Genomic DNA, 27,950 nt, shown 5'->3' on the forward strand with positions numbered 1-27,950 from the left:
CAAATGTAAATGTTTTATTAAAATGAAAGATGCAAGACATTCAAGAATGCAGTTGAGAGTAGCAACAATCCGAAATCTCAAAAGCAGAGAGCATTTTCTTAGCATACATAAAAAGACTCCTGATATATGGAGATCATTGCTTGAGCCAATCTGAGGATTGAACTTTCTTTAAGATCAAGGGAGGTTCATTAATATTAGAGTCACTGCAGGTCTCGATGTATGGATAAACTTTACCCTGCAGCTCATTGCCAGTGAACCTATAGATTACATGCTGATTATCGGCATTATAAAAAGTTACCTCTTTATTTTTAAAATCCACCTGGACCCCAATTACAGAAGGTGTTACATGAGCGTTCATTTGAACTGGCTTGTCAGCAATGGCAACAAGTGTTCCATTCCTCTTCTTCAGAACAACCCAATAGCCAGCCGAAGGGCCATATGTCATAATACCTTTTCTCGGAGCGGACGATTTGGCCGCTCCCACAACATAACAATTTCTTCCAAACACTCCTATTTCCCAGTAATGTTTCCCAGAATCATATCCGTCTTTTGCCAGAACTGCAATAGCTGTGTCGTAGCGCTCAGGGGTGTTAGTTACAGGCAGAGCCAATAAAGAGGTACGTGCCTCTTTCTCATCCCACGACAGGATGAGTCTGCGGTGGGCAGTGTTTGCGTTGAGCGTCGGCCATTCTGGCATGGGCACACAAAGACATGTTTTCAGTTTAATTGATTTTCTGCAGACTGTAGCTAATTGCATTTTTTTGTTTATTCTGTATATTATAACCAGACTGAAATCACAAATTTACCTTCCTTAGGACGTTCTTTTTCTTCTTCTATAATTTCTAGGAAAAAAGGAGTTATAAAAGAAATAGAACCATACGCTGTTAATTCTGATAATAAACAATGCTAATAGTACTTTTTTGTTTAGGAAAAAAAAAATCTCACTCTCAAGTTCATCCAATTTTTGTTTAGTCACATCCAGTTGTTTCCTAAGTTTCTCGTTCTCATTGACCACACCTATAAATATCGTGAAAATATTAAAACCTGTCAGATTTCCTTCTACAGATACATGCAAAATCGACAGTTTTTGATCCCTGACCAAATCTCATTTTGCATTGTTTATTGACTCACCATTTAATTTATTTTTCTCCTGTTTGATCTCGGCCTTTATATCACCATTTTCCTTTTGCAATTCAGCAACTTCTTTTTCCTTCTCCTGGAGTTTCTGGTCCTTCTTCATAAGGTCTCGTTTTTGTGCATCCAATGTCTCTTTTAAGTCTGATAAAAGGGATGAAAAATACTTATTAGGCTAAGAAAGCAGTCTGAGGTTTGAATACAATATAATAGACCAAATTATAAAATATAAAGCTCCAGAGCACATCCAAATCAATGTAATGTAAAAGTGTAAAGCAAATGGACGCTGGATTTTTGCCTCTGTGGTGTTTTGACAGCATCGTCATACCAGTAATTTCTTTCTGTAATTTAGTTTGCAAAATGTTTTTCTCCTCTGTGATTTGTTTTAGTTCCCTTTCATGTTTCTCCTGCTCGCGAACTAAAACAAACGGCAAAACAAATGAATTACTATAATGCATTCATTTTGTAAATTTGATATTGGAACATTTCTGTCATTCATAGATTGTATTCTTACTCAAGGCTTGGTTTTTAGCATTCATCTCCTTCAGTTTGTCTTCAGTTTTAGCAAGTTGCTGGTCCTTTGTTTTAAGGTCCGTCTCTAGTTCTGGATAATAATAAAAAAATACAAATAAAATAGAGTTACGATGCATCAAGTGTGTAATTTTCAGCATCATTATTTTTTTATCTGTAGTAAATTTGATTGACAGTTCTCTGAATTTTCCCAATTTCCCCCCAAATATTCCCTTTGAATCTCTTCTCACTGACCTCCTTTTTTCTCCTTCACTTTATCAAGCTCATTCCTTATATTGTCACGTAGCTCTTTTAATATAACAATAGTATCATCCTTCTCCTTCAGGTACTGGTCCTGTTTAGCAATCACATTTTCCAGTCTTTGCATTTTCTCATTTAAACCTGATAAAAGAAAAATGTTGAATAAGAAAGTGAAATTCATTCTACCTCGGTATAATGGGTTGAATTTGATGCTAAAGATTTAAAAGCACATGAAGACTTAATGACTCCAGTGGAAATGAGTATTGTAGAGAGAACCCCAACAGCCATTCCATACTTCACTTCCCTATATGGACTAAAAGTACAGTCAAACCAAAATGTATTCAGACACCCTCAACATTTTCTCACATTATCACAGATTGTTCACTATAGTTTAGAAAATGGTAATAAAATATGACAAGAACTCAGAGTTAAACTGTGTCAAATCAAATTCATCCTGATAAATGTCAGATAACTTTGATAGAAAGGTATTTAATGGATTACAATCAACCAATCAGCTGTCAGCTGTTAAATCTAAGTACACAATTAAATAATACCAATTTAAGTGAACCAATGACCAAGCAATGCTTCATTTTGTTTCTGGTGGACCGTCTTCTGTATTAAACTTACGGAAATTTTTTGAACTGCGTGAGGCGCTACACTTTTTCCCTAAGTTAAATACAGAAGACGGTCATGATGGATAGATGCACTTTTATGGACCTCAAAAACAGAGCAACATTCACTGCCATTATAAAGCTTGGAAGAGCCAGGACATTTTTTAATATAACTCTGATTGTGTTTGTCTGAAAGAAGAATGTCATATACACCTAGGATGGCTTGAGGGTGAGTAAATCATGGGCTAATTTTCATTTTTGGGCGATCTAACCCTTTAAGCAAAACATGAATATTTTTGGTCCCAAATTTTTATCAATTTTACTGGTAGCCCACTGTATGAAGAATTTTTGGGTATAATATGTGACAGTTTACTTACATAAATCAACTATAGTGTCCTGCACCAACTAGTAAAAAATTATATCTGGTGTCTGAATCATTTTTTGACTGCATGTCATTATAGCACTATTGTCAGTTTATTTGCAGTTTTCTTATTGAAACCACTGGCCCGAAAAATCATGTACATTTTTCTTTCACTGTATAGAAAACTATTGCTCTCCAGAGTGACCAATGTTTTTTTTATACATAAAAACCAACACATCTAATCACTTTAGCAATCTTAACGATGGTACTGAAAAAGTGAACTTGATCATGAATTGAAGCACATGTCTTTGGTGTTTTGATGAGTGTGGTCATACCGGCGATTTCTTCGTTTGCTCTCTGTAGAGCATTGTTTTTCTCCTTTGTGATTTTCTTTATGTCATCATTCAGACTGTTGAGCTTTTTGACTAAAACAAAAGACACAAAACTGAAATTCTTTGGAATGACTAGTCATCCATAGGTGACAATACAATATAGAATCAAACATAAATAAGCTTAATTCTTACTCAAAGCAGCATTTTCAGCATTTGTCTCCTGAAGTTTATCTTCAGTGTTTGCAAGCTGCTGGTCCTTTGTTTTAATTTGTCTCTCTAGTGCTGAGAGAACAAAATGACATGATAATATTGAATAACACAAAGCTGTAATAATTGGTTTCATGTTTAATAAAACTCAGCTTTTCCTCAGTTTTTAAATCATTTTCGATGGTATCAGGATGCTTTCCCTCTAATGAAGATCTGTCCTTTAGGAGTCTCAACATTCAACTACAGTAACTTAATAGCACATCAAGGGTACAACGTACCTGCAATTTTAAAGTCAGATTCTTGTTGTAGTTTTTTCAATTTTTGTTTGCTTTCCTCTGCCTCCTTTTCTAGTTGTTGTATCCTGTCCTCTGTTAGTTAATAAAGAAGCAACATTTTTTAATAACATTATACTGGGTTACAATGCAAAGTACATCTCTGCTAGGAACTAAACACAGTTAGTCGTTCCTTTGTGGAAATACAAAATTAAAGAATGAGTAAAATCGCGTAAAAATTATTCTCATTTACTTACTCAGCTGAGTGGACTGATCACAGTTGGCCTTCAAAAGCAAAATCTCTTTTTTTTTGTCCTCTATTTGCATCTTTAGACCTGACCAACAACAAAAAGAAATTTGTTTAGTGTCTTTGTTTCCCCTTTCACTTAAATTAATACTCAGCACTCTTTATTTGATGCATTTAAGATTGACTTACCATTAATTTCTCTTTTGTATTCCTCTTGCATTTTTCCTTGTGCTTGCTTTAGTCTGAACATTGATTCCTTTATAGAAATTATCTTCAAGGCTGTATACATTTATAAGAAAACCATTTAAATGTATGCTTTTATCCAGAGTGACACTGCATTCAAGGTATACATTTTATCAGTTCATGCATTCCCTGAAAATCAAACCCATGCATGTTCCACTCTTTGAGCAACAATATTATTAAACAGATTAAGATACTAACCATAGTTTTTTTTTTATTCTATTGCAATTTAAAAGCAAATGAGACTTAAACTCACCTAGTCCAAGCCCATTCTCTCCAGAGCTTTGCAACTCAGCCAGCAAACCATTTAATCTAGCTTCCAGTTCTAAATGAAGAGAAGAACATCACGAATTGTGAGCTAACGGTTCAATGTTTTTAAAGGGGAAAAAAAGGAAAATGCTTATGACAGTACAAAAATGGTTTGTTCGACTCACGCCGAATCTTTTCTGAATTCTCTTCAGTTGGATTTTCTTGCAGCTTCCATAACTCAGTTAGTAGCTGAAGTACATCCAGAGCTGTAACAAAACGTTTAAGTATGAAATGGTCTCTCATCAGATGAAGAAGGCCCAAATGAGGTTTGACTCACTTTTGACTGATATGGATCCCTCATTTTTCAGTTTCTGCTTTGCCTCTTCCAATTCTCTTTTCTTTTCTTCTAGTTCTTCCCTCAATCCTGAAAAGAAGATAACCATAGATGGAGCAAAAAAGGTACAAAAACATGTCAACCCTGGGTCTTTCCCCCTTACTCATTTTTCGTTTAAATTCACATACGATGAATGAGTTTTTGGTATTCTGAGAGTTTTTGGAAAGGGGCAGTGTAGATAGTCTGTTATGTCTGTGCATAATTTGTTCAAATGTCATGCATGATGCTCATTGATTTGAATAATTATGAAAAGTCTTACACCTGCATAGTTTAGGTCATATAGTATGAAATATACACTACAAGTTAATGCATTTATTCCGCAAGGAAACATTAAATTGATCAAAGGTGACAGTAAAGAATATATATATATATATACAGTGAGGAAAATAAGTATTTGAACACCCTGCTATTTTGCAAGTTTTTGTATGGGGTGGACAGGTGTCTTTATGCAGCTAACAACCTCAAACAGGTGCATCTAATTCAGGATAATAAATGGAGTGGAGGTGGACATTTTAAAGGCAGACTAACAGGTCTTTGAGGGTCAGAATTCTAGCTGATAGACAGGTGTTCAAATACTTATTTGCAGCTGTATCATACAAATAAATAGTTAAAAAATCATATATTGTGATTTCTGGATTTCTTTTTTTAGATTATGTCTCTCACAGTGGACATGCACCTACGATGACAATTTCAGACCCCTCCATGATTTCCAAGTGGGAGAACTTGCAAAATAGCAGGATGTTCAAATATTTATTTTCCTCACTGTATATATATATAAGTAATAAAGTAAGTGACATTATACCCAAAAATCTGTAAAATTGATACAAATTTGGGACCAAAATTATTCAGACACTTTCACCTGACCATGTTTTGCTTAAGTGTTTTTTAAAATTGCTAATGCGACCTTTTACACCACAGACTGAACAAAATGAAGCATTGCTTGGTAATTGGTTGACATAAATTGGTATTATCTAATTGAGTACTTAAATGTAACAGCTGACAGCTGATCGGTTCATTGTAATTCATTACATACCTTTATATCAAAGTTATCTGACATTATCAAGATGAATTTGTTGAACACAGTTTAACCCTTTCATGCATGAATTATGGAAAACATTATCTAGATTTTTTTAAAGATTATTTTTATTACTTTAATATGATGCTAAAATTGAAATCCATTTTCATTTTTATAAAATTCAGTTTTATTAAAAAAATTATTTAACTGTCCACGTATGTGGACACCATATAATATGGGCTGGGCTTTGCTGGCACATACTCCACTGTCCTCTGGGATATTCTATATTAATCTGTACTGAGTGCTTGACCTGTGCTGTCCCTGTTTGGAAGGCAAAATGCTAATTTGTCTTGGTATGTATGTGTAAAGTTTCCATTTAATGCCGTAATATGTTGTTATTTATGTTTATATGTTTGTTAAATGTTTGTTTCATAATGAAACTTTCATTACAATATAAGACAATTCAAAACATATTTGCAAAAATAGAACAGATATACTAGCAGGTTACAGAAATCAGACTTTATGCAATCTGACTCCACTGTTGCATGACGTCCACATACGTGGACTGTTTGTTTTTGGTGTATAAAAACTACATTTTACTCAAAATTTTAGTTGATAAAATACTGACATATTCATAATACTTTACTGTACATACAATTTTTTCACTGTTACAATATTGCTGTCAATCTACTGACACTGCCCTCAAGTGATCTGGAGAAAATGACCAAGATGAAAGAACCCTATGGAGTTTGATTAATGTGGACACCATGCATGAAAGGGTTAACTGAGTTTTTGTCATATTTTACTACCATTTTCTAAATTATAGCGAATAAACTGTGATAATGTGAGAAAATGTTAAAGGTGTCTGAATAAATTGTGGTTTGACTGTATATACTACAAGTAAATACGGTTTTTCTTTACTATTAAATTAATACATTTATTCAGCAAGGAAACAATACATTTATCAAAGGTGACAGTAAAGAATTACTGTATTTCTGATCAATTAAATGCAGCCTTGGTGAGCATAAGAGACTTCTTTTTATATGCCTAATGTATTGCAGTTTGTGATATCAGAACCAATAGAAATACACTTTCATTACCTGGGAATCCTTGTGCAATTTGCCTTTCCAAGTACTCCACTTCATCAATCAGACTTTTAATCATAAAAACTGAAAACAACAACAACATTGGTAAGAGAATTATGTGACAATATAAGAGTGAAGTAGACTTACATAAGGCCTTAATTACAATGTTTTGTGAGGAATTTTGTCATAAATTGAATTATAAACCAGGGTTTCACTCACCCTTCTGAAGAATTTCACTGTTCAATTTAGAAATGGTATCATTATATTCAGCCTGCATTTCTGTAACACACAGCCACCAAGTACCATGTTATATACAACTCTCCAAATGTTCTAAAAGAACAATTTCTTACAGCAAATAGAGAGATAACGTACCTTCATATTTCTTCTGGAGTTCAGGGCAATCATTGGTGTCCACACAATTTTCTTTCAGCTCTAGAGAGAGACAGAATAGGGAAGATGGGGAATTGTTCTTTAGACAATGGCTTGAAATGCCCTATTGTTGAAGATTTTAATCGCTGAAGGTTTTACTTTCATTCTCATCACGAATTTTGGCATTTTCTTTGTTCTTCTTTATCAGGTCCCTTTCAAGCTCTAAAAGGAAAGCATCAAGTTGTGTTCTTGAATTAATTAAAAGACCCAATGTTGATTTATGCTTTATTGTTAAATAAGTGAGGGAGGTTGGAACTGATGGATTGAATGAAACTCACCAGCTATTCTAGAATTTACTTGCGATTCTTTTTCTTGCACTTGCTGTTTCAAGGTTTTCACTTCGTCTATGAGATTGTTGACCTTTGTAACTAGAGGGACATGAGGTTAAAATGTTATAAAAGCAACGATCTGATGTTCTGATGTTCATTGTCAGACAAATCCACAAATGCATGTTTTATCTTCCAATCTTGATCATTATTGCAAACAGACATCATTTTCTGATAGGCTGAATCTCTTTAGTGCTTGTCCACTTACCTTGTCGTGATAGTGTGGCATCCTTCTCTTTCAGAGATTTATTTGCATCATCCAATGCCTTGTTACTCTGTTTTAGTTTTCCTTCAAGATCTGTGACAGAGACAAAAATCTAATTGATTAATACGTTTTCAAGTTCATGAAAATCAATTCATGGATTGTTGTTGAATTAATGTGACTGAGATGAAATACAAAAATGGGTCAAACCTTTAATCTTCTCATTTGAAGTCTGTTCAACTTGTTCTTTTTCCTTTTTCAGTGTCAAAACTTCTTTCTTCAGAAGAGCAATGTCTCTCTCTGCAAATCAAGCATTTTAATGACAGCTATTTATTTCCATTCAGTTACTTTTTCAACTCACAAAATGAATGGGTTCACTCACGTAACTGACTGATGTCACCGGTCGCAGCAGCCAGATCTTTGTTTTTTTCCGTCAGCTTACGTTCCACGTCGCTCAGTGCTTTTTGGAGCCCTGTCAGAAGTCAGTGTAAATATAGCAATAATCCAACCTGAGCAGTTACAATCTCTCCCTTTTTGACAATTCATTTATATAATGTAAAAAGAACATTAAAGGGGTCATGACATGGATTTCTTTTATTAATTGAATGTGTACCTTGAGGTTCACTTATAATGTTAATAAAGTTGTTTTGCAGAAAAAAAAATATTTTCAACCTTCAAGGCTTGTCAGTAAATGGCCACTGTTATGATTGGCTAACGTCACTGCATAGGAAACAGTATCAACGCCCACTTGCTATTGCATTGGGGTAGGCCTAAGTGTTTTGATAATATGAAACATATAAGGGCCAGATTTACTAATAGCTTGCGCCAGCGCAAACCCTCTTTTGCCATTAAAAAGGATTTACTAAAGACACACAGTGATAAATTAGCGCTGAAAAGCAGTGGACAGGGTTATGTTTGCGGCTGACCTTATTGCATATGCATTTGTAGGAGTTTTCCTTTCAGGCGCAAAATTTATGGGAGGAGAGTATTTAAATGAACCACGCAAGGTGATTTACTAAGGTTTGCGCTCAACAGTTTACTAGTGTTTGCGCCATTATTTACCACCCAAAAAAGGGTGTCTTAAACCAGACACTAACGGGTAGATTGCGTTGGTCATTATGGAAGTGATCCGGCTGCGTCTGTGTTCATTAATTTGCACGTCAGTAGATCACGCGCAGAACTTTCCACTCCCATCTGCGCTTTTCTGGAATTGCACTCTCACGCTAATTTGTCCTGTTTAGTAAATCTGACAAATCATTATGAAATCTTGGTTATGGTTTATGATGCAGCTGCTGTTAGATCCAATACAGTTGCTGTTTCATCGTTCAACAAAAGTTTCTTTGTGAACTCTCCATTATACCGTGCCTAGTTTATATAACAAAATGCTTTGAACAAACATATAATCCTCCGGTGCGATCCAGGACGCCGTTAAAATAAACCATCCATTTGTTTCTGACAAATGTTCTGCAGAGACGCAAACGAGCTGTTTAAACTGGACGAGTCAAAGCATCTTTCACTCCTCCATTTGTCCTGAACATGCATCTGTATACTTTATCCAGTGTATACAGCATCAGTGATTAAAATGGGTTATATTTGCTTTTGACGCGACATTCACATCCAGTGTAGGCATGTGTCAGCCATTAAGCGACTGAACACCAGTGGGCAGGGCCTATGATGTGACAATGTATAACTTTTCGTCGATGTCTTGCTCTGGAGGCAGGGAAGTCATATGCAAATATATTTGCCTCTGTGACGTCACAGATCCCGCAATACCAAAAAGAGACAGAGCTTTTGGAGCCTGAACAAATGCTTTGTTTATAATAAGGAGGATGTTTTAAGCTATGAAACTTGCAGGATGTTTAAATGGTACAAAGACCTCTTACATGTCAAAAGATCAAGGCAATTTGATTTCTCATGTCATGGTCCCTTTAAGAAATATCACCACTATTAAAAGATTTTTATAAGTATTATGAAGTATAGTACCAACCAATTTTCTCCATCTCAGCCTGTGCAGTCACTTTTTTCAGCCTTTCCCTTATCCAGGTTACATCAGACTGGAGAGCCAAGATTTTCAGCACTGAGACAAATAAACATACAGTAACATTGATTGTTCTGCCAAAAATATATGAGCAAATGAGGATTTTGGTATAATAAAAGCTTAGATGAACTGATTTGAGCTAATTCAATACTCATAAAGGCCTGTTTACACCAAGAACGATACCTATAAAAATAACTATAACAATAACTGCTGTATATTAGCATCCACAACAAACTCATGATAATGTTCTGTTTATTATACACTGTTAACACTAAGGCTCAAAATAATGAATTGGTTTGAGTAGGTCGAACTCAAATTAAACAAATTATTACAATCAAATGAACTTTTATGAGTATTTAGAACTTTCTTTTTCTTTTGAGTTCATGAAGCTGACACCTTTAAAGTCATCTGAATCGTTTCATTTTGAGTTTTATGAACTTGTTTCTTTTAATTCTTTTAATTTTAATATATATAATTTTTTTGTGTGTGTGCAAGATTAATGTTAAGTGGGAGATTTAGTAGTGTTTAATGCATTGCTATGCAAATTTAGAAGAGTTTCTGTTTTTATATCATTGTGACATGAACTTGGTTAGAGAATATTTACATGTTAAATGTTCTATATTGCCATATTCTTTCAGCAATTGCTATGCTAATGTTATCAAAGCAAGTGTTACCAATTAGCGTTTGCTGAATTAGCTAGTTATAAATTGCAACTACTAAAAATATTTAAATTGAGATTACATGATAATTTTACGTTTAAATGTATAAATTAACTTACTCAAAATTTTCAAGTTAAGAGCAATTAAAATGTACAAGTACAAAGTTGAAATCTGCCAGTTCTGCTTACTTAAACTTTGAATGTATTAACTGACCCCTTGAATTTATTAATTGATATAACTGATTACCTCAAATTGATTGAGTTTTGGCAACTTATTTGGGTTTACAGTGTAAGCATGTGCACCAGTTTTGTCATTTGCTGCTTTAAATGCTCAAGCTCTTTAAAGCAGGATGGATATCGTTATCATTATAGTTGTGGTGTGGACTCAGCTATTGTTTTATTGTCTTTATCGTTATAGTTATCCTCCTTAGTGTGAACTGGCCTTAAGAATTAGAAAGTCATGTAATTATTTAAACATCTGTATGAGTGTGACCATAACTGAAAATAACATGAGCCTTGGGCCCAAACAAGAACCATGATTCTCCACTCACTTGGTTTTACAGACATTTTATCGTCTAATTCCGTAATCGTTTTCAAGAGATCCTTCTGCAGATCTGAAACCAGAATAGAACACGAGTTAAAACTTAACTGTCCATTTCTCCCAGTAGTACATATCTACTGCATTACACACTCACTACTGATTTGATTTAAGTTATCTTGGTCTTCGCTCTGTAGCTTCCAGATTTGCTCCATCTGCGATATCACCTTAAGAACTGACAAGCAGAGGAAAAAACATGCATGTCTAGATGTGAGTTAATAGTCATAAAACTTTATGGCAGATATGAATGCAAAGAGAACCAGTCTCACTTTTATCAGAGTTAGCATCACTTTTCTGATGTTCCTCCTTTTTCGCCTTAAGTTCTTTGAGTTTTTCGTCCAGTATTAGCTTCAAATCTGTTATAAATGTAGAAAAATAGAATACATATGATTTGAACACACTAAAACTAAGAAAAAAATATTCAGGTTTGCTTTTCAAATTGACAGAAATCACACATACAAAAAAGGGTCAGAGAGACATACCATCATTAGATGAAGACGCTTTAATTTGTTTCGTTATTCGGTCGATTTCAAAGCTCAGCAAAATAATCTGGATAGCTGTGGAAATGAAATGTTGCCATGTATATTAAACTAAATGTATTAATTTTAACTGAAAATAATGGGAGTAAAATTTTGTTATATATATTTCTTGTGTGTCTAAAATTTCTCTCAACTTGCCTGTCTTTGAGGTTAAATCTGATAATTTATTTACTTGAGCATCCAGTTCAGCTTCTAAATCTGGAAAAGATGATACATACATAAATAATAAATCACAACACGATAATAGTGCGATAAACCTTTGTGTTTTTTTAACTGAATCAGCACATAACATTAATAATTCCTTTCAAATGTATCCTGTTGCTTTCACGTCAAACGTGTTCATAGTTGCTTGCTGGGAGGAAAGGAGAGTAAAATGTCTTACTCATGTACAAATCCATCAGGTCTTTGCATTGTTCTGTCTGGGCAAACAGCTTTCTGTGTAAATCTGGGCGTAGAAAAGATTACAGATCACTCATCAATCAATGTTTTATTTTGGAATGAAGGACCCAACAATATACAATGAATATTATTGAATCCTATGACAAATTACTTCAGATTTTTCTCAGTTGCTAGTCACATTGGACAAAAGCACCTGCTAAATGAATAAATGCCAATTTAAACGGATGTAAACATATATAGTGGCAAGAAAAAGTATGTGAACCACTTGCAGAATCTGTGAAAATGAATAATTTTAACTAAATAAAAGAGATCATACAAAATGCATGTGCTTTTTTTATTTAGTACTGTCCTGAATAAGATATAAAACATGTTTACATATAGTCCACAAGACAAAAAAATAGCTGAATTTATTAAAATAACCCTGTTCAAAAGTTTGTGAACCATTAATTCTCAATACGGTGTGTCATTCCCTGGATGATCCACGGCTGTTTTTTCATTTTGTGATGGTTGTTCATGAGTCCCTTGTTTGTAGTTAAACTGCCCAATGTTCTTCAGAAAAATCCTCCAGGTCCTGCACATTCTTCAGTTTTCCAGTATCTTTTGCATATTTGAACCCTCTCCAGCAGGGACTGTATGATTTTGAGATCCATCTTTTCACACAGAGGACAATTGAGGGACTCGAACACAACTATTAACCCTCTGGGGTTCTTCATTTATGGGTCACACTCAGGACCTTCGGGTCAAAAATGACCCAGCGGGCGGGATTAAGATAAAAAAAGATTTGAGTAACATCAATGAAATATATTTTTGTTCAATAATATTTTTTCTTTTCTTTTTTGGTGTTTTGAGATAATTTTATGATTTATAATTAATATTCATGCAATAATTATGACCCATTTTTTCCCATTGAATATAATAAAAAAAGAAAAAAAGAAATTATATTATATATATATATATAATTATTTTTTTTTAATTAAAGCTGTATTTCATTTTAGAGTCAAGCCTAGGCCTCATAAAGCAATTTTTTAAATGAGATCGGTGCCATCCGGTGGACACATTGAGCATTTTATCACGCAATAGCACATTTTTACCACTATAGTGAATCTTGCGTTTTATACATTTTAAAAAAAAATAGTAGCTTCATCGGAATGGTCCGAAACTTGGTAACTTTATTGGTACTTGGTATATGAACACCCAAAAAAATTGGGGAAAGGATTTGAAAAGTCTAAGTCAAAAATGACCCCCATAGGAAATTAATGGGAAATTGGCAAAAATATGTTTTTTTGTGCATACAACCTACAAATCAGCCAGGATGCAGAAAAAAGGACTAAACAGTGAAGGGGTGAATCTCTAAAACATCAAGAGTGCAAAACAGACAAAAAAACTCACACAAACACACACTTATACACACGCACACACAAATGAACGCGTGTCATTCCAAAAGCTAATTGTGTTTTTGTGTGTGTGTGTGTGTGAGAGAGTTTTTTTTGTCTGTTTTGCACTCTTGATGTTTTAGAGATTCACCCCTTCACTGTTGATTCCTTTTTTTCTGCATCCTGGCTGATTTGTAAATTGTATGCACAAAAAAACTCAGCATTTTCATATTTTTGCCAGTTTCCCATTCATTTCCTATGGGGGTCATTTTTGACCCGATGGTCCTGAGTATGACTATTTTTTTACGACCACTTAGACTTTTCAAATCCTGTCCCCAATTTTTTGGGTGTTCATATACCAAGTACCAATAAAGTCACCAAGTTTCTGACCATTCCGATGAAGCTACGATTTTTAACATAAAAAAAAAAAAAATTGGGGTCAGAAATGACCGAAGAGCCCCGGAGGGTTAAAAAAGGTTGAAACATTCACTGATGCTCCAGAAGGAAACACGATGCATTAAGCTGGGGGTGAAAACTTTTGAGCAGGATGAAGATGTCCAAATGTTTCTTAATATAATTTTTATATATCCCTTCAGAAGCAACAGAAGATACTTGCATGTTTCCAAGAAGACAAATTAAGTACAATTTACCTTGATCTTCAAATTCAATAAGTTTTCACCCCCCAATATGCATCGCGTTTCCTTCTGGAGCATCAGTGAATGTTTGAACCTTTTTTAATAGTTGTGTTTGAGTCCCTCAATTGTCCTCTGTGTGAAAAGATGGATCTCAAAATCATACAGTCCCTGCTGGAGAGGGTTCAAAATATGCAAAAGATGCTGGAAAACTGAAGAATGTGCAGGACCTGGAGGATTTTTCCAAAGAACATTGGGCAGTTTAACTGCTCAGGACAAACAAGGGACTCATGAACAACCATCACAAAACAAAAAACAGCCGTGGATCATCCAGGGAACGACACACAGTATTGAGAATTAATGGTTCACAAACTTTTGAACGGGGTTATTTTAATAAATTCAGCTATTTTTTTGTGTACATAAAATATGTTTTATGTAAAATATCTTATTCAGGACAGTACTAAATAAAAAATAACATGCATTTTGTATGATCTCTTTTATTTAGTTAAAATTATTCACATTTTCACAGATTCTGCAAGTGGTTCACATACTTTTTCTTGCCACTGTAAAAAAAGTTTTTTTTCATCAATAGTATATAAATGATTGATTTAAAAGCATCCATGGTTGGAAGTAAATACAAGATGATATATCGATCTTACTTTTGTTGTCAGAAACCAGATAAAGTGCCCTCTCCTGTTCCTTTCCAAGCTCTTTCTTGAGATCTGAGACGGCATAATCCAAAATCACACACAAACATCACAATTATAATAAAGATGCTTATTAAAGCCAATCAATCAATAAATCAATCAATCAATAAATATAACATATTTAAAAATTAATGATAATTAAAAACCATTCAGATCTCACCAGCTATCACAAATTCGTCTGCGTTCTTTTGTCCCTGAGCAGTAATTAGCGCCTCCATAAATTCAAACTGGAGTGTAAGAATTCTAGAAACTAAGAACAGCAAAAATAATTATAATAGTACTGATGATGTAAAAACAGTAAAACATGAGAATAATTCACGAGAAATGAGAATCAGGTAAAATGAAAGAAACTTACTTAACTCATCTTTTCCCTTCAATTTGGCAATTTGGTCCATTACTTCAGTTCTTTTCCTATCAAAAACTTCTGTCTGTCCTACAAGATAGTCATTGGCAAGATGAAGTATTGATTCACAAATCTAAATACAAAATGCTGAATTAATCATAAATCAAGTCTGATTCCAGTACCATCAAGCTGAGCAAGTGCTTGTGTAAGCGCTGATAATTCAGCATTCAGGTCCAATATTTCTTTCTCCAGTAATGCAATGTGTTTATCTGTGAATGCAAAACAGAACATGGGAAGGATATGCCGCAGTTAACTTATTTGTCCCATAACATGGATTATAGATTGTGGGGCTACAAAAAAGAAAACAAACACTGACTAATAACATACCGATTTTTTGTATGTTTTCTCTCCTCTTTTCTCGCTCCTCTTTCAAATCTGATAGGATGCCATTTTTGTTCTCCAGTTTGCTTATAATTCCTGTCAAACATTAAATGAGATGAAACGATTGTGCACATATAAAATTATCCATGCAGACAATCTCACAACTGCAACTTCACAATTCCTAGCCTAACAAGGATTTTGTAAACATTAAAACAATTAACACTCACCATCTATCTGCACTTGCATCTTATATTTACCAGAGAGACGTGTCTTTAGTTCCATTGCTTCAATTTGCAATTTAACAATCTGCAACACTAAAAAATGAAACAAACTGTATTGAGCAATGCTACATTTTCAAAATCTTTCAGAACTTTACCCACATTCACTGATAAAAGTATTTCTGGTCCAGATCAAAAGGTTCCACTGTTCTCATTAAACTCACCTTGGTTTGCAATGCCACCTTGTTCCCCTGGTTGTTTGACCTTGTCTTCCAGGTATTTCTTTATTTCTGTAGATTAGATACAAATAAATCGTATAGCTGTGAGCGGCAATTATCGGCCAAAAAATTGTGGTCATGATTCGAGCATGCTAATTGGTCGTAAAAAAAAAGGAACGTTCATTGTCTTCAGTCATAAATGACCAACCATAGGAAATGAATGGAAAATCGGCAAAAACACAAAAATTCACTGAATATTTGTGTGTACACTCTACAAATCGGCCACAATGCTGAAAATAAGTACACAGCAGTAAAGGGGTGACACTCTAAAGTCTAAAACATCAAGAGTGTGATATTGACACATCCACTCACACGCACACACGCACACACGCACACTTACACACGCACACGCACACACACACACACACACACACACACACACACACACACACACACACACACACACACACACACACACACACACACACACACACACACACACACACACACACACACACACACCTATGAAAAACTAAGCCTATGAACCACATTTTGAATTTTTTTAAATCACAGCTTCATCAGACAAATATGAAACTTGGTGACTTTTCTATCATTAGGTATGTTAACACAAAAAAAAATTGAGGGCATGATTTGAGCATGTTAAGTGGTCGTAAAAAAAATACTCCCACTTGTACTCTTCGGTCAAAAATGACCCCCATAGGAAATGAATGGGAAATCTGCAAAAACACAAAAATTCACAGAATATTTGTGTGTACAATCTACAAATCAGCCACAATGCTGAAAAAAGTACACAGCAGTAAAGGGGTGACACTAAAACATCAAGAGTGTGATATTGACACATCCACTCTCACACACACACACACACGCACACTTATACACACACACACACCTATGAAAAACTGAACCTATGAACCACATTTGGAATTTTTAAAAATCACTGCTTCATCGGGATGATATGGAACTTGGTGACTTTTCTAGCATTAGGTATGTACACACACACACACAACAATTGAGGGCATGATTCGATCATGCTAAGTGGTCGTAAAAAAAAATACTCCCACTTGTGCTCTTCGGTCAACAATTACCCCCATAGGAAATGAATGGGAAATCTGCAAAAACACAAAAATTCACAGAATATTTGTGTACAATCTACAAATCAGCCACAATGCTGAAAAAAGTACACAGCAGTAAAGGGGTGACACTAAAACATCAAGAGTGTGATATTGACACATCCACTCTCTCACACATGCACACTTATACACACGCACACTTATACACACACACACACCTATGAAAAACTGAACTTATGAACCACATTTGGAATTTTTAAAAATCACTGCTTCATCAGGATGATATGGAACTTGGTGACTTTTCTAGCATTAGGTATCTACACACACACACACAACAATTGAGGGCATGATTCGATCATGCTAAGTGGTCGTAAAAAAAAATACTCCCACTTGTGCTCTTCGGTCAAAAATGACACCATAGGAAATTAATGGGAAATCTGCAAAAACACAAATTTACAGAAATAAATCTATATTTCTAACAAAAAAAAAAATCTAAAACTTGATAATAAATAGTCTTTGAGATTTTTTAAATATATATTAAAATCCATAAAAAAAAAATCATTAAATGGGCTCAAAACAGAACTTGGGAATTCTCCATAGAGACCTCTAGTGATTACACCCATGGTTGCATGATTTCTTAAATAATTCCAAAAGAGGGCGCTAATCTGCCTTCAAAAAAATGTATTTTGAAGGCCTGGGGCCTCATTTATAAACGTTGCGTACGCACAAAAGAAGGCGTACGCCACTCTCTACGCAATAATTGGTATTTATAAAAAGCAAACTTGACGGGAAAATGTGCGGTCCTTCACGCAAGCTCTGACCCAGGCGTACGCACAAAAACGGGTGAAATGAGAAATGGCGACACCGTCGGCAGATGGAAGAAACACGTGAAAGTGTGAAACTGTAGACCGTTGTGTAAAATAAATGGCAATACTGCCTCTAATAAATAACTTGAAGACTTCACAAAGCAAGTTTTACAATTAACAGCCTACACGAACACCCGTTTGATCGATCTGCAGTGTAAAACAAACAAAATCAAACGAAAATTACAACAGAAATGCAAAAAAAAAAAGTGAAATATGTTCTGCAACAATATTGGCATGTTATGCAATTCATCCTCATAAATAATATGGTAAACAGAACGAAATAATGTACAAAACTGATATTCTCGTCAATGTGTCCGTCTGGCGGAGCAGATATAGATGCAATTAGATAGACAGACAGATAGATAATTAGGGAGATATATAGATAAATAGATAGATAGATATATGTATTAATTGTCCACTGGGGAAAGTTGTTTTCATAGTAAAAATTTCTTCATCAGCTACGGAATCATGGTATTCATTCAAATGCCTTTAGTTTGTTTTATTTTCGATAAAATAACATATGACGTACGTCTCAACCATTCAGAAAGCTGCAAGAAATTACATTTGCACTGAACTATTTCCCATTTCCACGTAGATAATAGGGATAGGGATTAATAGGGATTCCCCAATAATTGCCGCCAGTCTCTCATCAAGAGCGGTCAGCTCCGGTGTCCCCTTTCCCCCACCCGTGGCAGACACACTCTGGCGATGGAGCTCTAGACGCTTTTTTGCCTCGACTTTGATGTCCGACCATTTCTTTTTTTTTTCAGCCACGGTCCGACGTTGTGAGGCTACAGCATTTACGGCGTCTGCAACCTTTTGCACCTCAAGTGCCTTTTTGGCATTAGTAATGCCCACACTGTGCCCTCCAAAAAATATTTTTCTCCTCTTTTCCACCTCGCCAACGATAATTTCTACTTCACATTGAGTGAAGTTACGTTTTTTTGATTTCCTCTCTGTATTTGCCATGATTTCGCAATCGATGAATATTAACTTGTGGGCGTTTCCATGACTATTTATGGGCAACTATGGGCGTGACATGAAGCCGCAAAAGCTGCGCTACATTTAGAATTGATTGTGATTTATTAAGGGAAAACTGCGTAGGATGTGCGTGCGCACGGTTTTATAAATCCGAATATTTCTGTGCGTACGCACGTCCTATGTTTCATCCGTACGCCACTTCTGACGCAAATCCTATGCAAAGTTTTATAAATGAGACCCCTGGTCTCTATTTTAACCTGAAATACAGCAATAATAATAAAAAAAATAAAATAAAATAAAAAAAATTTGTATAATTTTCAATGGCCAAAATAGACCATAATTATTGCATAAATATTAAAAAATACCATCACATCATCTCAAAATACAAAATTAAAAAGAAAAAATATTATTGAAGAAAAATAAATTGCATTGGTTTTACTGGGGTGGAGGAAGTTTAATTTTTAGGTGTCCAGTCACTTATGACCGGGAAGACAACCAATGCAACCCCTAAACAAAGAGCACCAGAGAATTAAGTGCTAAATCACACCGTTGCACAAACCATAAGGTGAAACCTGGCATGTTTGGTATCGTTGGACTCGGCAAGGGTTCAGGAGTCTAAGGAGGTGACTCCAGTGAAAAGCGCTGGCTCAAAACTTCTCAGGCTCCTTCAGGGCATCGTGCCGATGGCGCATACCGAGTTTTGTTCCAATCGGCCTCCGTTAACCATGGCTTAAAGTTGCTCAAAGTTAATTGACCGATGGCGGCCATGTTTTTTGAGATACACCACTGGCCTCATAAACAGACATGGCACCCTGGACAAAGACACTGCATGCCAATTTTCAAGTCAACCGAACTAACCGTTGGGTGGTTATAGCCATTTTCATGTTTTTTTTTCATGTTAGAGCGTGTAATTGGCCGATGTGACCTCAGATTGATTAGCGAAAATATCTTGTTCTGTTCATAGGTTATAGCCATTTTAGTAACAGTGGCTCCGGTCATATTGAACATTTTGGCATTTTTAGTGACTGCGAATCAAAATTTAGATTTTTGTTTTGTTTTTGATAATTATTGATATTCAATGTCCAGAGAATATTTCTGCATTGGTTTGGTTCCGATCAGGCAAAACACTTAAGTAGTTCGCAAAAGTAGGTTTTTCCAAACATTAAAAAAAAAAATACTGAAAATGGTGTCTGAAGTTTTAGCAAATCCGAGGTATTTTGTCTGTCTTGAGCCAAGGATTGAGCCTATGCCTAATGGTTTAGGCCATTGAGCCATTTCATTGAGCTGTCAGGCCGATCGGGGCGAGCCTTGGTTGATGTTGTAGGTGGTGTGAGTACCACCAGCCCTCAAAGTTTCAAGTCTCTATGACTTACGATTTGGTCTGCCCTACTTTTAGGGGAGAATGATGATCCTTGGAAAATTTGACAATTACAAAAGTAACATTCAGACATATCTTCATCATACACACCATTAAGAGGGGTTGATGTTGCCATATCACTTGTCAATGTCTCTGCGCTTATCTTTGAAACTAGATGGAAAAAAAGAACAAACAATTACGGTCCTGCAAGTTAAGAATTGAGCAAGGGCTCAAAACGTAGTGTCAGTGTGGTATTGCTCCATGCACAGGGGTGTATCTGTACCTGCACGCTTGAAAATTTCAACACTTCCTGAAAAGTCTTTCTTCATCTCTGCCAAGTCTCTATCTGTTTCCTTCCGACGCTTCTCCAGTCCTGTTGAATTTAACAATACCTGCATAATTATACACAGGAAATGTACAGGTTTTCAAGTTAATTATAAAATATTGTAATATTGTTGGAACACACTTTCAATCTTTGCACCATCTTTCTCAGTGTTCGTTATCACATCCATCTCCTGTAGGTCGATTACTTTCTGGAGAATGTTTAAGACTGAATGGGTGGAAAACAAGGGTAATAAGTGTCAATCTATTGTCTTTTCACAATATGTTACAAAAAATTGTCATTATTTTAAAAGCAGCTATGTTTATAAATAGCATTTTCCACATACCATCCTTGGCTGGACTCTTGATATCACTGAGTTGTTTAAAAAGATCATCCAGTTGCCTTTTAAGACCTGAAAACATGTCCAGCAATATTGTGATAAATATGAGTGCAAAATGGAACTGCATGGTATACTTTTAAGTTTGAGTAGAATAAATATGGTTGACTCAACATCAATATTATCTTTCTCTACTTTGTAAGAATCCCTGTATTTAATATTCAACTCATCAAGATTTTTCTGAAGGCCTAAAGAAGTACACATGATAAGACTTTCTAGTCATGTTGTACAATGTTTTACTGAGATGGAAACTCCAAGCTATGGTAGAAATGGCCTGGGGTAAAAACTAATCTAATCTCAAAATTGGTTCAATATTATAATATCATAAATAAAATATAATTCACATACCTGAACAGTCCTTGGTAGATTACAGAAAGATAATGAAAAATGTATTAAAAAAAAACAATAAAGTAAATTATGCCTATAAAATTAATATGCAAAAACAACAAAGATTAAAAACAGCCTCACCTCTACGGCTCTTCTTTCTCTTGCGAAATCCCTGCGTGCCTAAAACATGTGGAAAATTTTCCTCTAGATTAAAATGAGTGAGTTTCTGCATGGTGAAAGACATTACAATATATAAATATACAATTTTCCATAATTCTCAAGCTGCATTTTTGTGTTAGAAACAACTTCTCATGTACACAACCAGTTAAACTTATGTACATATCGCTGAATGCACACTGAACTGACTTGAGCTGAATAATAACACTATTGTCTTTGCAGAGCTGCTTTACAGCAGAATTTGAATTTGTCTCATATTTCATTAAGTTTCCATAAATGTTATTTTCCTGTTTATTAATGTGAAGCCACTTTGATAAAATCTGTATTGTATAAAGCGCTATATAAATAAAGGTGACATGACTTGACTTGCCATAAAAGTTTAGGGTAAATTTTATGTCAAAAATTCTTTCTATTCATCAAAAAGTCCTGAAAGAAAAAAAATGCATCATAGTTTGCACAAATATATTAAGCCGAACAACTGTTTCCCATATTGATAATAAGAAGAAATGTTTTCTGAAGGATCATCTGACACAGTAGACTAAAAGCAATTTTTAAAATAAAATTAAAAATGTAATTTCACATTATTAGTTTTCTTGCATTTTGATCAAATAAAAGCAGCCTTTGTGAGCATAAGAGACTTTCAAAAACATTAAAAAATCTTAAAGGGTTAGTTCACCCAAAAATTTAAATTCTGTCATTAATTACTTACCCTCATGACTAGTTCGACACCCGGAAGACCTCCGTTCATCTTTGGAACACAAATGAAGATATTTTAGTTGAAATCCGATGGCTCAGAAAGGCCTCCATTGGCACAATGCACTGTACACTCTCAAGACCCATAAAAGGTACTAAAGACGTCGTTACAAAGTCCATCTCACTACAGTGGTTCTACAATAACTTTATAAAGCAACGAGAATAGTTTTTGTGCGCAAAAAAAACCCTAAATAACGACTTTTATAGTGATGACCGATTTCAAAACAATGCATCATGAAGCTTCGAAGCATTATGAATCAGTGAGTCGATTCAGCGGTTTGGATCGCCAAAGTCACGTGATTTGCAGTTTGGCGGTTTGACACGCGATCCGAATCATGATTCGACTCGCTGATTCGTAACGCTTCGAAGCTTCATGATGCATTGTTTTGAAATCGATGACCCCAAATATTTGAACAGTGTGATTATATATTGATTCAAGAATAGACAGAATTTAAATCATATTCTGACAATACAAGAAGTCATATCTGAAAAAAGCATGCATGTTCAACCAGTTGCACATGAAACCTACCACGAACAGAGTGTCTTTTTCATCACCAGATGAGTCTGCATTCACAGGACCTAAATCACAATCAAAATATCAAAGCACTCTATGTCTTACAATTATTCCTTCTCTCATTAGAAAGGAGACAATCAAAGCAATGCTGATCTTACCACATTTAGCCTGTGTCAGCAGGTAAATTGACACAAAGAAAGAACAAATCAGGAGGTTATCTATCCACCCCATTGCTGTGTGTTGAAAGTAATCTCACAGTGAGCTTGTGTGCTTTATATATGAAAAACCCACTGGTACGTTATTGCCCAACTCTCATTTTCACTGGGTTATTTTACCTCTCATGCCGGAAGAAAGCACCGGTAGACTGACTTAGCTAATGTAAGTTCTGACTAACTCCTTATATGACCTAAGACAGGACTTGACAAGAACAAGCTTTTGTCCAAATGACACAAATGTATGTTGCCATTTGTCATATGCACTGTCACTATACATCTTACATGGCTTGATCATGTACATGCAATTTTATTCTGCTGTATTAATGTCGTTTAGCTGCACTGTAAACCCTGACGCTCAAAATTATTAATTGAGTAGAGCCAACTCAAATTAAACATTAAGTAATTGTTCAATCAAATTAACTTGTATAACTTTCTTTTTCTTTAGACTTCTCAAAACGGACACATTTTAAGTAATATGAATTGAATGAGTTTTATGAACTTGTTTCTTTTCATTTAGACTAACTTAAAATTAACGAAACTGAGCTGGGATTTCTATATCCCAGCATGCTTTGCCATGACACTCAAAAGGGATAGTAAATGCCAAAATTAAGTATTATATTATGTTGTTTTTTTACGTTAAGTGGGAGATTTAGTAGTGTTTAATATTTTGTTATGCTAGTTTCTGTTTCTGTTATGTTTTTTTTTTTGTAGGGTTACCATCATGGTGACGAGTGGAGCATGAGCTTAGTTTGAAAACAGATATGTTAAAGGAATAGTTCACCCAAAAATGAAACGTTTTCATTATTTCAGTCATTAATTACTCACCCTCATGTCGTTCCAAACCTGTAAGACCGTTTTGATTAACCATTTATGATTAAATCCAAGAGCTCTCTGACCTCTCCATAGACAGCAATTTAAAGAACACTTTCAAGGCCCAGAAAAGGTAGAAAAAAACTGTTAAAATTGTCCATGTGACTCCAGTGGTTTAACCTTAAATGTTATGAAGCGATGATAATACATTTTGTGTGCAAAAACAAACAACAGCTTGCACGCATGCGTCGTGGTGCTCACGTGAACAGCATCGGCTGCTGAACTCAATAGCGCTGCACTGCTTACAAAGGAAACCGCGTAGGAGACTGACACAGGCTAGAACAAAATTGTTGAATAAAGTCATTATTTTTGTTTGTTTTTGCTCACAAAAAGTATTCTCGTCGCTTCATAAAATGAACGTTGAACCCCTGGAGTCACATGGACAATTTTAAAAGTCCCGTTTTTCCTGTTTTTTTTTAAGCTTTGATTGTGTTTACAGTGTGCAATATAACATGTGTTCATGTTTTGCGTGTAAAAAAAACAGTATTTTTCACACAATTTACTTATCTGTATACCGCTGTTTTCACTGTCCTAAAAACGGCTTAAAGATTTCCTTATTCTATGAAGTCCCTCCTTCAGAAATACGTAACGAGTTCTGATTGTGCCAGCGGTTCCCGTGTTGTGATTCGACAGCAGCTTAGCGCACGTTGCCCAGAAAGGTCACGCATCTTACCATAACGGGGAGATGCATACGCTCAAACTACAGCGTCCCTGTAGGCCAAACAAAGGTGATTTGACTCTGGGATGAAAATAACAGCGTCTCGACGACATGGCGACAAACACACTCTACAAACGCAACCGAACGCAACACTTCCTCTTCTCCACGTGGGAGAGCAACAAGACCACGCCCCCTTTTTTGCGTATTCTTGTGGGCGGAGGTTAGTCAACAAACTGTTCTACTGACGTCATTAAAGCAGGATGTACAGGGATGTAGTCCAAACCGGCCGTTCGCTGTAGGCTTTGAAAGGGAACTTCTGTTAAATAAAATATCTCGCTGTCATTGAACTTTATAATTTTACAGGTATTATTTATGCTCTAACAGCAACATTACACACTAACTAAAGTTTGAAAAATGGGATCATGAAGAACAGGACCTTTAACAATGTTTTTACTACCTTTCTGGGCTTTGAAAGTGTTAATTAAATAGCTGTCTATGGAGAGCTCTCGGATTTCATAAAAAATATCTTAATTTGTGTTCCAAAGATGAACGAAGGTCTTATGGGTTTGGAACGACATGAGGGCAAGTAATTAACAGGTACTTCAGCGCTGGGAAGATGAATGTGTATTTAAACTGGATCATTTATGTAGTAGAAATGTGAAATTATTTTTGAATTTGGTGCCTTCTAGACCGAGAAAAGACAGAAAATGTATTGTTGTCGAATATGGATGAAAGACAACAACTCCCAGAATGCACTTGCTTCGCTGCCCTACGAGGCCACTCCCAAAGCTACGTCTACTAGTTACATCTCCTGCCCACCGTGGCACCGCCCCCACTCCACCATTGTTTTGATATTCATAGTAATAAAATAATTTTGTTCAGTTAGAGAACAGACACTACAATTAAAAACTGAACGTGTCTTTTCAATAAAGTGTGAGTGAGCCGAACGAAAGGCACGGCACAGACGCAATCATTCACGGCACGTGTCCAGTAATGCACGTTATCAGATCATGCCTATGGAAGCATAACTTTCATAGGAATTCATTGAAAAGTTGAAACACTCACTTTGCTCCGTACTGCTCCGTTATTAATGCCCGAGCCGAGCGGCAGTGTGCATTTACATTCTGTGAGTGAGATCCCACCCCTATGGGCGAGTTGAAAACATGCGGAACTAGCTCCTTCTACTGGCTGTAGTCTATAGCCTCTGGCCAAAAATCCTCAGGTGACGCAAAATGACGATATTTGCATCATCGGAGGATTTTTTTCAATTCTCTCGTCTCAGGGGGATATGAGGGGGGAAAGTACGATCATTCAAATATAATACCGGGTTTCTACTGATACAAAGCTTAATGCTAATCGCTGAAGTAACCCTTCAATGACAGACACTGTATTTCATTTTTGGGTGACCTATCCCTGTAAATGTATTATATTGCTGTCCTCATTCAGCAAGTTCTATGCTAATGCTACCAAAGCATTATATAACCAATTAGCAAGGTGGCATTTATTAAATTAGCTAGTTAAAGTTTGAGATTACATTATATTTTTCAGTTAAATGTATGAATTAGCTTACTCAAATATTCAATAAAGTTCAGAGAAATTCAAATGTTTGATTACAAAATAAAAATGTCTGCTTACTTAAACTTTAAATTTTTTAACTTTAATTTTTTTGAGTTTCGCCAATTTATTCGGGTTTACAGTGTGGCGTTAAAGGGATAGTTCATAAATGATGACAGAAATGTCATTTTGGGGTGAACTATCCCTTTAATATATGGATATGGTTTTGTTAAAAGTGTGATGTCATCATTGGATTTGTGTTTATGAATTTATTGCAATCATTACATGTATTTTCTCTCACTATTTCAGTTAAGATTTCTTGTATAAGCCACGGAGTTTGAGCATCAAAAATATGCTGCCAAAAACAAATTATATTTAACTAAAACATTTACAGTATCTGTATCAGAAAAAAAAATGCATATCACTGTGGTAACACTGACAGTGATCTTCATTGCAAAAAATTATTCACATTGCACAAGAGGAAAATATGTGTGTGAGGCACACCCAGCCCTGAACTTGGCGATAACAGAGTGGTTTTGAATGTGGTAAATGTCAATGACATGGTCACTTTTATTTGTAATGCAAATTCATCAGCAGTTCGCGAAAAAATGGAAGAAAAAACAGATGGACAATATTTCGGAAATATTTCATCACTTTAAGATCAAATACTACTCAAAACGTTAGTTGCATATGAAAAATTACTTACATTTAAATTTTTTTAACATCATGCACTGACTCATAGTTTTTGGAATTATTAGGGCTACAATGAAAAATAATGCAAGTCACCTATGGTTTGTGTATCTGTAGGAGATAAAGATGTATTCAAAGGCTTTCTTGGCTTATTAGTGCTTAAATGTATAAGTTATGTGTTTGATGCTATTAAATTAATTAAAATGCTTATTCTAAGCTAATAAACATTATTTGGTGTATACTGTAACAACAATATATGACAAATATCTGCTCAAATGATGGTGCTTGTCACTGAACAAAACAATGAACATCTCTGAACAGGGTTTACTGCTTAGTTTTTATTGCTACGATTAAATCACTATCTTTTTTTACTAAGCCTTTATCTGTGTGGGGAAAACACACAGAGCATCGATTGAATCTACTGTTTGGTAGCTTCATATTCAACCGTGTGTACTGTGCACCTTAAAACAATGAAAAGGGGTTACTGAGAGACTGGAGCTACATTGCAACTGTCAAAAAGGGAAATTCCAGTGGCCTTAGGCACAGTGAGCAGTGACATGTTTTGGACTTTGGTGTTTCATTCTCCAATAATGGTAATATGCAAACAGCGGTGACTCTGCAGAGTGGCATCAAAGAAGATGCAAAGGTTATCTGGAAATAATAAATGGCAAATTTCACAATATGTTATTGCGGTCAAGATCTTTGGGAGCCCCACAATCATAAATCCAAGCTCTGGGTAAGTCATGTGCACTGCATGAAACAATTCAGTGAATACCACTATTTGGTAGGACCATGGTTTTGCACGCACGCTGGAAGAAGTAGAATGAAACTACTGAGTAGAATTAGAGTGTAAATGATCTTTGCCGGTGTTGTAAAAAGAATTTAAGGATACACGAGTACTTACCAACACAATCCTCATTTTTGAGAGAAATAGTAAAGGTGAATACATATACGAACAAGTTCTCCGTGAAGGATTATAACAAATTCAACCCAAGCGCTCTGCGGTGACGTGAATGATTACATTACTGTTGATCATCTGTCCATCATCATATAAAGCCCACCCTGACAGTTTGATTGGTCCGAACAGCTCTGGTTCAAGCATAGTTGCTCCACAACAGATCAAGTCCAGACCGAATTTTCGGACCTCAAATTTTGTGGGCGTGGCTAAGTTTGGCTGGCATCCAGGCTAGTCCTGGTCC

The 27,950-nt window shown here is 35.4% G+C and overlaps 1 protein-coding gene across 1 annotated transcript; it reads right to left on the reverse strand.

Moving 5' to 3' along the window:
- Positions 1 to 27,898, reverse strand: LOC307127506 (uncharacterized protein). Its single transcript, XM_079818762.1, has 43 exons — positions 27,656 to 27,898; positions 22,780 to 22,829; positions 20,943 to 21,500; positions 20,741 to 20,824; positions 20,558 to 20,647; positions 20,386 to 20,445; positions 15,986 to 16,051; positions 15,771 to 15,857; positions 15,550 to 15,639; positions 15,345 to 15,431; positions 15,175 to 15,252; positions 14,980 to 15,069; positions 14,772 to 14,834; positions 12,091 to 12,153; positions 11,847 to 11,906; positions 11,652 to 11,726; positions 11,439 to 11,525; positions 11,267 to 11,344; positions 11,123 to 11,185; positions 9,863 to 9,952; positions 8,258 to 8,347; positions 8,086 to 8,175; positions 7,882 to 7,971; positions 7,626 to 7,715; positions 7,447 to 7,509; positions 7,291 to 7,350; positions 7,138 to 7,197; positions 6,934 to 7,002; positions 4,762 to 4,848; positions 4,610 to 4,690; positions 4,432 to 4,500; positions 4,125 to 4,214; positions 3,946 to 4,023; positions 3,695 to 3,784; positions 3,402 to 3,491; positions 3,213 to 3,302; positions 1,900 to 2,046; positions 1,649 to 1,738; positions 1,463 to 1,552; positions 1,132 to 1,278; positions 946 to 1,017; positions 807 to 842; positions 1 to 690 (listed from the first exon to the last, which is right to left on the reverse strand). The coding sequence occupies exons 3-43, from the start codon at positions 21,061 to 21,063 to the stop codon at positions 134 to 136; spliced, it is 3,858 nt and encodes a 1,285-aa protein (XP_079674888.1). The 5' UTR covers positions 21,064 to 21,500; positions 22,780 to 22,829; positions 27,656 to 27,898; the 3' UTR covers positions 1 to 133.
- Between the last annotated feature and the right edge of the window lie 52 nt (positions 27,899 to 27,950).

The sequence above is a fragment of the Gobio gobio genome (genome assembly GCF_949357685.1).
Source record: "Gobio gobio genome assembly, chromosome: 6".
NCBI lineage: Eukaryota > Metazoa > Chordata > Actinopteri > Cypriniformes > Gobionidae > Gobio > Gobio gobio.

Bases quoted from the DNA above. Each gene is read 5' to 3' on its own strand.
- LOC307127506 (XM_079818762.1), bottom strand. From the start codon at position 21,063: ATGCAGTTCCATTTTGCACTCATATTTATCACAATATTGCTGGACATG. The intron at 20,648-20,740 runs GTGTGTTCCAAC...TAAATTCAACAG, and splicing joins AGATGGTGCAAAGATTGAAA to GACTGGAGAAGCGTCGGAAG. The intron at 7,972-8,085 runs GTTTGACCCATT...TCTCTGTCACAG, and splicing joins TTCAAATGAGAAGATTAAAG to ATCTTGAAGGAAAACTAAAA.